This window comes from Oncorhynchus keta, chromosome 18, assembly GCF_023373465.1.
Source record: "Oncorhynchus keta strain PuntledgeMale-10-30-2019 chromosome 18, Oket_V2, whole genome shotgun sequence".
NCBI classification, from domain to species: Eukaryota; Metazoa; Chordata; class Actinopteri; order Salmoniformes; family Salmonidae; genus Oncorhynchus; species Oncorhynchus keta.
In genome coordinates this window covers 9,532,941-9,544,689 of record NC_068438.1, presented here as the reverse complement: position 1 = coordinate 9,544,689, position 11,749 = coordinate 9,532,941, and the positions used below count along the sequence as shown (strand labels likewise).

The window sequence follows — 11,749 nt, the reverse complement described above, 5'->3', positions numbered from 1 at the left end:
ATATGTAGTAAATTGAAAGTACTGGACACATGCAATGTTGAATACACTTTACCGATGGGGAAATGTAGGTTTGCTGTGTAAGCAGGATAGGGTCAACATTTGATTGGCCCCAGAATTGTAATTGTTTTGACGCGTGTCCTCATGCCAGCAAACTTGAGGGAGATATTTTATTGTGCCATCGAAAGATTCGGAGGTGTAGTACTGAAGGAGTGGGGGGTCATGACTCCAGCTGTATTATAATCAACGGCACCTGGCTATGCATCCCACCTTCTCCTTCCATAGGCTGGCTACACTACGTCTTCGTTGCGTAATAATCAGGTAATAAGCACCCAATGTCAGAAGGGCAATGTTAATAATTTCCATAGGTAGGCACTTTCACTGTCTAATAGCAATGTTTTTGACTGGACATATGAGGTAGCCTATCCTACACAACAGCACAGCTAATGAAAGGACCCAGGCAAATCAGCCAGATATCATGCTGCTCGGGTCCAGGCAGAGTAAGCAGCCTACAATCATGACAGATTAACCAATCCATTCCACTTTTGTTGAATTAAAATGTTGGCCTATAAAGACCGATACAATTAGGCCTACGCGCGTGCATGCAGGCAGGAGATGCGCATGATATCGGCCAATATGAATGAACCCTGTACCTCATTAGGTCAGTACAGGTGCATCAAAGCTGGGACACAGCTTCTATCGCAAGGCCATCAGACGGTTAAATAGTCAACACTAGCTGGCCCCTGCCCAGTCCTGAAATGTAGTCATTGTCACTAGATGGCTATCCCCGGTTACTCAACCTTGCACCTTAGAGGCTGCTGCCCTATGTACATAGTCATGGAACACTGGTCCCTTTAAATAATGTTTACACACTGTAAAACAGTTCATATGTATATACTATATTCTAGTCAAGGCCTATCATATTGAATTATTGCTGTGCTTATGCTAGTCCTTCAGATATACTACATATTCTACCCATATACTGTCCCTATGGTCTATACAGCCACCCCACATATATACACATACAGTGCAGTCGGGAAGTATTCAGACCCCTTGACATTTCCACATTTTGTTACGTTACAGCCATATTCTAAAATAGATTTTTAAATTGCTCCCTCAAATCTACACACAATACCCCATAGTAGTTACTCCCATTCTTATCTGCAGATCCTCTCAAGCTCTGTCAGGTTGGACGGGGAGCGTCGCTACACAACCATTTTCAGGTTTCTCCAGAGATGTTTGATAAGGTACAAGTCCGGACTCTGGCTGGGCCACTCAAGGACATTCAGAGGCTTGTCCCAAAGTCACCCCTGCATTGTCTTAGCTGTGTGCTTAAGGTAGTTGTCCTGTTGGAAGGTGAACCTTCGCCCCAGTCTGAGGTCCTGAGTGCTCTGGAGCAGGTTTTCATCAAGGATCTCTGTACTTTGCTCGGTTCTTCTTTGCCTCGATTTTGACTAGTCTCCCAATCCCTGCTGCTGAAAAAGGGATGGTGCCAGATTTCCTCCAGATGTGATGCTTGGCATTCAGGCCAAATAGTCCAGTCTTGGTTTCATCAAACCAGAGAATATTGTTTCTCATGCTCTGAGAGAGTCTTTAGGTGCCTTTTGGCAAACTCCAAGTGGTCTGTCATGTGCCTTTTACTGAGGAGTGGCTTCCGTCTGGCCACTCTACCATAAAAGGCCTAATTGGTGGAGATTTGCAAAGATTATGGTCCTTCTGGAAGGTTCTCCCATCTCCACAGAGGAACTCTGGAGCTCTGTTAGAGTGACCATTGAATTCTTGGTCACCTCCCTGACCAAGGCTCTTCTCCCCTGATTGCTCCGTTTGGCTAGGGGGCCAGGTCTAGGAAGAGTCTTGGTGGTTCTAAACTTCTTCCATTTAAAGAATGATGAAGGCCACTGTTTTCTCAGCGACCTTCAATGCTGCAGAAATGTTTTGGTACCCTTCCCCAGATCTGTGACTCGACACAATCCTGTCTCAGAGCTCTACGGGGAATTCCTTCAACCTCTTGGCTTGGTTTTTGTTCTGACATGCACTGTCAACTGTGGGACCTCATATAGACAGGTGTGTGCCTTTCCAAATAATTTCCAATCAATTGAATGTACCACAGGTGGACTACAATCGAGTTGTAGAAACATCTCAAGGATGATCAATGGAAACAGGATGCACCCGAGCTCAATTTCAATTCTCATATAGCAAAGGGTCTGAAAATAAGATCTGTTCATTTATGTGCCACGTTTTCTAAAAAACTATTTTTGCTTTGTTATTATGAGGTTATTGTGTGAAGGTATTGATGAAGGATAAAATATACTCAATCAATTTTAGAATAAGGCTGTAACTTCAAATGTGGAAAAAGTCAAAAGGTCTGAATACTTTCCTAATGCACTGTTGTATGTAACCAATAAAATGTGATTTGATTTCTACTCCACATAGTAGGTAGGCCTATAGAATCTGTGTTATACCGTTTTTGCTAGGCATATATTTTAAACCTTTATTTAACTATGAAAGTCATTTAAAGAACAAATTCTTATTTTCAATGAAGGCCTAGTGGGTTGTTCAGGGGCCTTGATCAGGGGCAGAACGACAGATTTTTACCTTGCCACCTCGGGGATTCGATCCTGCAATCTTTCAGTTACGAGTCCAACGCTCTAACCACTAGGCCACCCGCCGCCCCTATCTGTTTACGCATCTCCGTAATGGTGCGGGTGGCCCTCAAGTGGCTTCCAGTTAAGTGGAGTGTGTCCGCCATATGCTCTCTGTGATAACATGAACAGTTCCCCACTCGGTCGTTCTATCCAAACCTCTGAATGTAGGCTATTGCAATGGAATAACTACCTAAATACATCAGACGAGGGGAGTGTAGTTTAATATCATTAGCGTAGAACATTTCCTTATTCATGCAGTGTTACAATAAGAATTTAAATGCGTAATTAAAAACGTAAAAGGAAGAACAAGAACCATAAATTCCATACAACAGCGACATTCTCTGTAGCCTACAATCTAATGTTTTAATGGGGCGCGTGTGTCAGTAGACTGGGTGTGCTTGCTGTTGCGGGGGTCTACAGGGACAATGGGTACATTTGCAAACTGTTCCTCATCCTTTGCGCTCATCTATTGTAATTCTAATGAGGGCAGCGCGTGCCTCCGCTGGTCCTGACTACCCCTGGCACGCTTCCGCTGAAGCGCGTCACAAAAAAAAAAAAAAGAAAAAGGTAAAATAAAATTTACAAATTAAAAAAAAAATCATTATTTTGTTGGATAGTTATCCGGACCGGGTGCTTTCGCGGATTGAGTTCCAACTCGGGACATAGGACAAATAAATATGAAGTGCTCTCTGTAACCAATAAAAGTTACCATCATGCGTATCCACAACCGGACGGAACGCAATCCTTGTACGAGATTGATTTAACCAAAACAACAATGCAAGTTGTGAGGTTTTAATACGACAGCATGTTGTGGTATGACACGTTTGATAGGATATGAATGGCAACAATTACCTTTTTATTAAGTCCATGGCACTAAGCCTTCTATCCAAAACCACATTGAAGTCAATGAAAGCAGATAATTGCCTGAAATAATGACAAAATGTAACATCATAAGAACATGTTGTTTTGCGTATTTACGCTCTCATGGGACCTGTAGCCAAATGCGTAAACGAAAAATACGGAACACTAAAGTCGGAAAAATTACGAAAAATACTACTCATTGATTTTGTTGCAGAGCATGCGGCGCGGAAGCATGGTATTATGCAGTGCTTGACTTTATTTATTTATTTAACCTTTATTTAACCAGGTAGGCAAGTTGAGAACAAGTTCTCATTTACAATTGCGACCTGGCCAAGATAAAGCAAAGCAGTTCGACAGATACAACGACACAGAGTTACACATGGAGTAAAACAAACATACAGTCAATAATACAGTATAAACAAGTCTATATACAATGTGAGCAAATGAGGTGAGAAGGGAGGTAAAGGCAAAAAAGGCCATGGTGGCAAAGTAAATACAATATAGCAAGTAAAACACTGGAATTGTAGTTTTGCAATTGAAGAATGTGCAAAGTAGAAATAAAAATAATGGGGTGCAAAGGAGCAAAATAAATTAATACATTAAATACAGTTGGGAAAGAGGTAGTTGTTTGGGCTAAATTATAGGTAGGCTATGTACAGGTGCAGTAATCTGTGAGCTGCTCTGACAGTTGGTGCTTAAAGCTAGTGAGGGAGATAAGTGTTTCCAGTTTCAGAGATTTTTGTAGTTCGTTCCAGTCATTGGCAGCAGAGAACAGGAAGGAGAGGCGGCCAAAGAAATAATTGGTTTTGGGGGTTACCATATACCTGCTGGAGCGTGTGCTACAGGTGGGAGATGCTATGGTGACCAGCGAGCTGATATAAGGGGGGACTTTACCTAGCAGGGTCTTGTAGATGACATGGAGCCAGTGGGTTTGGCGACGAGTATGAAGCGAGGGCCAGCCAACGAGAGCGTACAGGTCGCAATGGTGGGTAGTATATGGGGCTTTGGTGACAAAACGGATTGCACTGTGATAGACTGCATCCAATTTGTTGAGTAGGGGATTGGAGGCTATTTTGTAAATGACATCGCCAAAGTCGAGGATTGGTAGGATGGTCAGTTTTACAAGGGTATGTTTGGCAGCATGAGTGGGCCGGAGCTGTCCGGCATTTCTAATTTTAGGGGTTGAGTACTGGCTCTTCTATAAAAACAAAGTAGCCTATCGCTGACCTAGAGTCACACACAGGCAAAAAAGGTTGACCAAAGCGGAATGAAGGCGAGATTTTCATTGAATAGCAATGGAGGGTGGACATTCATTTCCTGATTCAGCTTTGTTGAAGTTTATTCGCCGCTTGTCTCTGAATCTGTGACTGACTGACTAACTAACTATAGGCTGTTCGAGATAGTGCACATTGAAAATGTTCCAGTCTGAACGGCATGATGCGCTGTTCCAAGTTGTCAAATTTTTCTTTATTAATTGTATCTTTATACAATATATATTGCCTTTCCAACGGCACAGTAGAGCCCGAATACATCTACATCGTTGGAAAGCTGAGAATCCCCATATTAAAACAGTAGCCATGTAATTGCGTCAACGTTAGAATACGTTTAATCGTCTAACTGACAAATAACTGACTTGTATATCTTCCACGAAACAATGAGTATTTGAGCCTTATAAACATGTCAAGTGAAATACCTTCCTTTGAAGTAGCCTACCTTATCCATTTCATCCCTGAGTTATTGAATTATTTTATAAAGACAAAAGTATTTGGTTGTAATGTTGAAAAAGCGAAGTCTGCACACTCAGGAGCTCTCCAGGTGGAGGGTTGGCCACATGTGACTATGACAGTGCATTTCTGTGTGGGGGGCTAAGTGCCTTGATGATCAAGGGCACAACGGCAGGAGGTGGTAGGTCTACATGGGATCAGACAGCAGCTTTCCAGTGTCATGGAAATGTGGCTAAAGGTCACGGAGAAGTCCCGCAAAATGTGTATAAATCGTCAACAAAGAATAATCAGGAGGTCCCTATAGCATACCGTCATTTGTGAATTTCGGTGAACAAATGGACCGACTTAGATCCTGCACTTCTTCCATCCCAAGTCAAGCACTAGTATTATGCAAATGAATATCAGAGACAAATTGTTAGGCCTAAGGGAATAGAATGCTAAAACAAGTCGATGACCAGATGACACGATCGAATACGTGCATAATTGTAATATGTCTGTGTTTGCAGAGGCAGATATCCGACAGGACATGACACAGCAGGCGTTTAACAAGTATTTAGCATGCGTAATGTCCATGGAAATAGCTCGTCAGAATTGTGATATATAAAAAAAAGTGAAAAGTATTTGGTCGATTTGCATCTAAAAGGTTGTGCCATTTCTTCAACCCTTATGGAACAGCTTTGGGCAAATGTTCTAGCACCTTGCCACTCAAATCTCCACACGTGCCCAAATGTCCAAATGGTGTAGGAATCGTCACTTTTGTCGTGGTGTGGCGTGTGTCTCACCAGTTGTGTTTAAACTGGGAGGAGGAAAGAGGGGAACAACCAGGAGGAGCGGAAAGACGCACTGCGAGAACATTTGGAGTGGTGTTAATCGGTGGCAGAAGGCATAGGGCGCCTATGAATGTGAATTTGCACATTCTGTAGATGTGTCAAGTGCAACACCATGAGCCTGAGACAGTCCGATTCCCAGGCTTTCTGTCGCGTGCATGTTCACTTATAGCAGTTTAAGCAGTTTTACACTGTCGGTTGTGTTAGGTCGCACCTATCCACGAGCAGATTTTGCTTGGTTCAAATGAAATGGCACATTGCCCTTTGCAGGCCACATGGGTAGGCCTTCTCATTTCTGACCCAACTTGTCCTAGCCTACTCAAACTATGCTGGTAATGAAAATTACCTCATTAAAGCAGACAGAAAAAAGTAACTTTTGTCCAGATCTATGTAAAATTACCTGGACCAGTGCATTGTCGTCACTTCAAATAAAATCTGTATTTGTCACATGCTTTGTAAACAGAAACGTATGTCAGTCACTATAGTCACTTCAGCGGTAGTACTATAACCAATAGGAAATAGGAAATCAAAATGTAAAATATGACAATCTAATTTCGTTTTCTTCCAACCCAGTAGGCCAACTGCTGATAATTGCACTAATTAAGATTTGCAGATGATATATTTTAACGAATTATTGATTTAAACTAAATAACCATGGTATTACAAGAAAGATTAACTCCCACACTCATTTTCCCAAGAAAGCCTGTAGCCATTTGTATTTTGGCACGTGTGCATCTGTCTAGGTAGTGCATGGTGGTAAACCAAAAAGCCTCGACACCCCACAACTTGCATGTATTTGTGAATTGAGCCATCACATGCTCCCTTCACACCTTACTCTCAAACGGTTGCATTATCTAGTTGTATTCCAATTGGCGTTACAAAGTCACGCGTTTCTGTAAAGAAAGTCTATGCAAACGAATTATTGCGACCGCTGGGCGATTTCCTCTCTCGATGAATATTCAATTAATGGCCCACTCCATGCGCAATGCTATTTTACAATAGGCTGCAAAGATGCATTGATAATACAATACACTTGGTTAAATGAACCTATTTTCTCCTAGTTTGTGCAAAATCAAAACAGGGATTTCAGGCTTAGTGACTTCACAAATTATGTCCAATCCCTAAAACAAATATAATTGTTAAAGGTTTTAATCAGGTATTGCTAATATTTGTGCTGTAGATCTGCCTTAAACTACAAATCTAGTGCAACATACTTAAGAGGCTCAGTGTTTGTCAGATGTTAATCCTCCCATGACTTAATTACAATGTTTTGTCATTTACTAAAGTCCTACTTGAGATGCTCTGGCACATGGCCATTGACTACCTCCAGACCATTGTCTATACCAGAACTGTAAATAGGAGTTGGTGGAGGCACACTCAGTCAGGCCTATGGCTGAAAAACAGTCAATGTTCTGGAGGAGTATCCTACCAATTTACCAGAGCCATGTAGCTGTATTGAAATGTGCTGCAAACAATTCCATGATGACCTCTTCCACAAAAAAAAAAAAAAAAGTCAGCTTGGAAAGGTCTTCCAGTTGTTAATGTATTAAATCTCAGATTTGATTTGGATTATATCTGCCAATGTAACAGGCGTCAGCGTGCTGCTAACAGTTGAGTTCTCCAAACAGGACTCGAACCAGTGATAACATGTAAACCAATAGAGCCATACAAAAAGTTACCTCATGGATGACTGACGACATTTCACCAATCTTTTATTTCATGAAACCAAGACTTGACACATTGCATTTATATTTTTGTTCAGTATAGATGTCAGGGTATTTAGAGAAGATTCAACATGTTGCCATGAAAACACCAGATTGATGCTAGTTCACATTACATGTTCATTTGTGCCAAATCACACAAGATGCTAGATTTAAGATTTTTTTATTTGGGACTATGAATGGTTCACAAACTGAATCTCACAGAACATTCAACAAGCACATATTAAGACATCAGGATCCCATTTTCACTTAGTATGCGTGCCACCAGCCCAATTTCACATGGCTTGCCTTGATTTGCTGAAAATGTCTCTCCCACTCATTCCTACAGCGCAAGCTCCAGCCTCTGTTGCACAAAGTCCCGTTGGCGTCAACAGCGCCTGTCCAAGCAAGGACTTCTTGTTGGTGGAGATAAGCTTAGAGTCTCAGAGTGCAACAGGTTTAATAACATTCATATCCTAAACCCTGACAAGCTTTGTCTTAGATATACATAAAAAAAGAAGGAAACTGTTTCACAAAGCTGATCAAACTCCATCATTCCGGAGCACCAGATCCAAGTGCATGGAGTTGCAGATAAGAGCACTGTTCTCTGGTCAGTTCCCCGTATGACCAGCCGGTGGGCAGTAGAAGTGGACGAACTAATGTGGACTGAAACGGTTTAATCAATAATGTCTGTAACCACTCAGCACCATTTTGTGTACGTCAGTGCCAACAGAGGACCAACGAAAGCAGATGGGGGGGGCATGCGCCACCTTCACCTGAGCATCTGAGATCCAGGAAGTGACTTTGCTGATGACAGAGGTACCAGAATGTTATTTTGGACCCTTGCTCCTCTCCAGCCCCCCCAAGACATGCTTGTGATAGTCAAAAGTTCAGCTGATTGGATGGTCTCTCCTTGTCTCCTCCCCCACGCGTCGAGAGACGCCCGCCACCCACCCCGCTGAGTGACTGCAGCCCGCCATCCTTTTGGCCGGACACTGTAGAGGGGTGGGCTGCGATTGGTGGGTGCGAGAGAGGGCCACTCACTGTTGTTTGGAGCGCCAGAACCGTCCAGCGATGGAGCCCAAGGAGATGCCCTGCTTCTTCGGCTGGGCCAGCTCAGCCAACCTCTGCTCCTCCTCCTGTCCACACACACACACACACACACACACACACACACGTATCTATAGTTACATCAGTATCTAACAGACTATAGCTCTAAAGTGCTCACAAAATAGATGGATAAAAGGGCATCAAGCCATCAACAGTCACAATGTTTTTCCTACAGAAAATGTAATGTTTCTTGAGAATGAGGACACTTCTCTTGGTTGGTAATGGTAGTGTATTCGTTAGTCGTCTTCCATTGCTCCTGGACATTGGGTTTGTTTGGACTGTACCTGTGCTAGCTGCGCTTGTCTGCGTTTGAAGGCCTCTACGGGGTCATCTTCCAGTGCATAGTTCTCCAGCACAGAACGCACGTCATCCACTCCACTGAGCGCAATGGCTGCCGGAGAAAAACATGAGTGAATAGCGTGTCTGGGAAGGAACTGGTTGGTCGACACTCACTACATTGCACACACTTACTCTTGAGGAAATGAGCTAGGTCGTAGAGTGTTCGGTCTTCTGAGTTGCCGTCCCACTTTGTCAGCGCCATACCGTTGAAAGGCTGCAGGCTGAAGGCTTCCCTCTTACAGTCCACCACTATCACCTTGGAGGTATCCCGGTTCAGACACGACACGTCCTACAGGGGAGGGTGGAAAAGAGTTGAGTTACAAGACTCTCTGAAGTGGAATGCATCTAAAGAATAGAGTTAAAAATGAAATCCATCCCTTTCATTGTTTAAAAAAGGTAATTGTGACGATCGGAGAAATACACAAAATGCCTTGCAATCATCTTAGTTCATCAATAAATGTAATGGTTTGCATACACACACACACACTGCTCAAAAAAATAAAGGGAACACTAACAACACAATGTAACTCTAAGTCAATCACACTTCAGTGAAATCAAACTGTCCACTTAGGAAGCAACACTGATTGACAATAAATTTCACATGCTGTTGTGCAAATGGAATAGAAAACTTGTGGAAATTATAGGCAATTATCAAGACATCCCCAATAAAGGAGTGGTTCTGCAGGTGGTGACCACAGACCACTTCAGTTCCTATGCTTCCTGGCTGATGTTTTGGTCACCTTTGAATGCTGGTGGTGCTTTCACTCTAGTGGTAGCATGAGACGGAGTCTACAACCCATACAAGTGGCTCAGGTAGTGCAGCTCATCCAGGATGGCACATCAATGCGAGCTGTGGCAAGAAGGTTTGCTGTGTCTGTCAGCGTAGGTGTCCAGCGCAGGGAGGCGCTACCAGGAGACAGGCCACTACATCAGGAGACGTGGAGGAGGCCGTAGGAGGGCAACAACCCAGCAGCAGGACCACTACCTCCGCCTTGGTGCAAGGAGGAGCACTGCCAGAGCCCTGCAAAAAAACCTCCAGCAGGCCACAAATGTGCATGTGTCTGCTCAAACGGTCAGAAACAGACTCCATGGGGGTGGTATGAGGGCCCGATGTCCACAGGTGGGGGTTGTGCTTTACAGCCAAACACCGTGCAGGATGTTTAGCATTTGCCATAGAACACCAAGATCGGCAAATTCGCCACTGGCGCCCTGTGCTCTTCACAGATGAAAGCAGGTTCACACTGAGCACGTGACAGAGTCTGGAGATGCCGTGGAGAACGTTCTGCTGCCTGCAACATCCTCCAGCATGACCGGTTTGGCGGTGGGTCAGTCATGGTGTGGGGTGGCATTTCTTTGGGGGGCCGCACAGCCCTCCATGTGCTCGCCAGAGGTAGCCTGACTGCCATTAGGTACCGAGCTGAGATCCTCAGACCCCTTGTGAGACCATATGCTGGTGCGGTTGGCCCTGGGTTCCTCCTAATGCAAGACAATGCTAGACCTCATGTGGCTGGAGTGTGTCAGCAGTTCCTGCAAGAGGAAGGCATTGATGCTATGGACTGGTCCGCCCGTTCCCCAGACCTGAATCCAATTGAGCACATCATGTCTCGCTCCATCCACCAACAGACTGTCAAGGAGTTGGCGGATGCTTTAGTCCAGGTCTGGGAGGAGATCCCTCAGGAGACCATCCGCCATCTCATCAGGAGCATGCCCAGGCGTTGTAGGGAGGTCATACAGGCACGTGGAGGCCACACACACTACTGAGCCTAATTTTGACTTGTTTTAAGGACATTACATCAATGTTGGATCAGCCTGTAGTGTGGTTTTCCACTCATTTTGAGTGTGCATCCAAATCCAGACCTCCATGGGTTGATACATTTGATCCCCCCCCCCGAGATGCTGCTGACTAGCCTGGCAAAGGGCAAAGCAGGGGACCACAGTGTGTGTGTTTAGGGGTATAGGAAATAACCAGAACACTCCTCACTCCCAATAAATAAGCCTTCTGAGACGGGGCCCAATCGCCAAGAGAATGTGTGTGTGTGTGTACATTGACGGATGTGCATTTCTACATTAGCCTAGGTGCAGTAATGAGTTAGAGCGATGTATTGATGTTTGTCCTTAGAGTTGGTCAGCCTATATGATGGCTTATTATTTCAGTTAGATTAAATACAGTATGTGTTTGGCACACGTGTAGTTGAGTTGGCCGTGGGATGCCTACAGTGCTTCAGAAAGTATTCATACCCCTTGACTTAAACCACATTTTGTCTTGCACCCTACATTCTGAAAGCATGAGAGATTCTCACCCATCTAAAAAGACAATACCCCATAATGACAAAGTAAAAACATGTTTAGACATTTTTACAAATGAAATACAGAAATCTAATTTACAGAAGTATTCACAGCCCTTTGCTACGATACTCCAAATGCTATTGTTTGTACATGATTTAGAAACACCGGTCTATATGAGGTCCCACAGTTGAAAGTGCACGTCAGAGCAGAAACTACACCAAGGAACTGTCTGTAGATATCAGAGAGAGATTTGTGATGAG

General features: G+C 43.8%; 2 protein-coding genes across 3 annotated transcripts in view; one reads left to right on the top strand and one right to left on the bottom strand.

Annotated features, from left to right (window-relative positions):
* LOC127908614 (uncharacterized) overlaps positions 1-11,749 on the top strand; it is a 78,366-nt gene that overhangs the window by 7,150 nt on the left and 59,467 nt on the right. The gene's annotated exons all lie outside the window — the stretch shown is intronic.
* The window catches only part of LOC118397205 (mitochondrial import inner membrane translocase subunit TIM50), a 28,566-nt gene continuing 24,566 nt past the window's right edge, over positions 7,750-11,749 (bottom strand). For both annotated transcript variants that reach the window (XM_035791737.2, XM_035791739.2), the window contains 3 exons: positions 9,336-9,492; positions 9,149-9,255; positions 7,750-8,893 (listed from right to left, as the gene is read on the bottom strand). In XM_035791737.2, the coding sequence (XP_035647630.1) occupies positions 8,795-8,893; positions 9,149-9,255; positions 9,336-9,492 (363 nt within the window). In that variant the 3' untranslated portion in view covers positions 7,750-8,794. The remainder of the gene's footprint in view (positions 8,894-9,148; positions 9,256-9,335; positions 9,493-11,749) is intronic.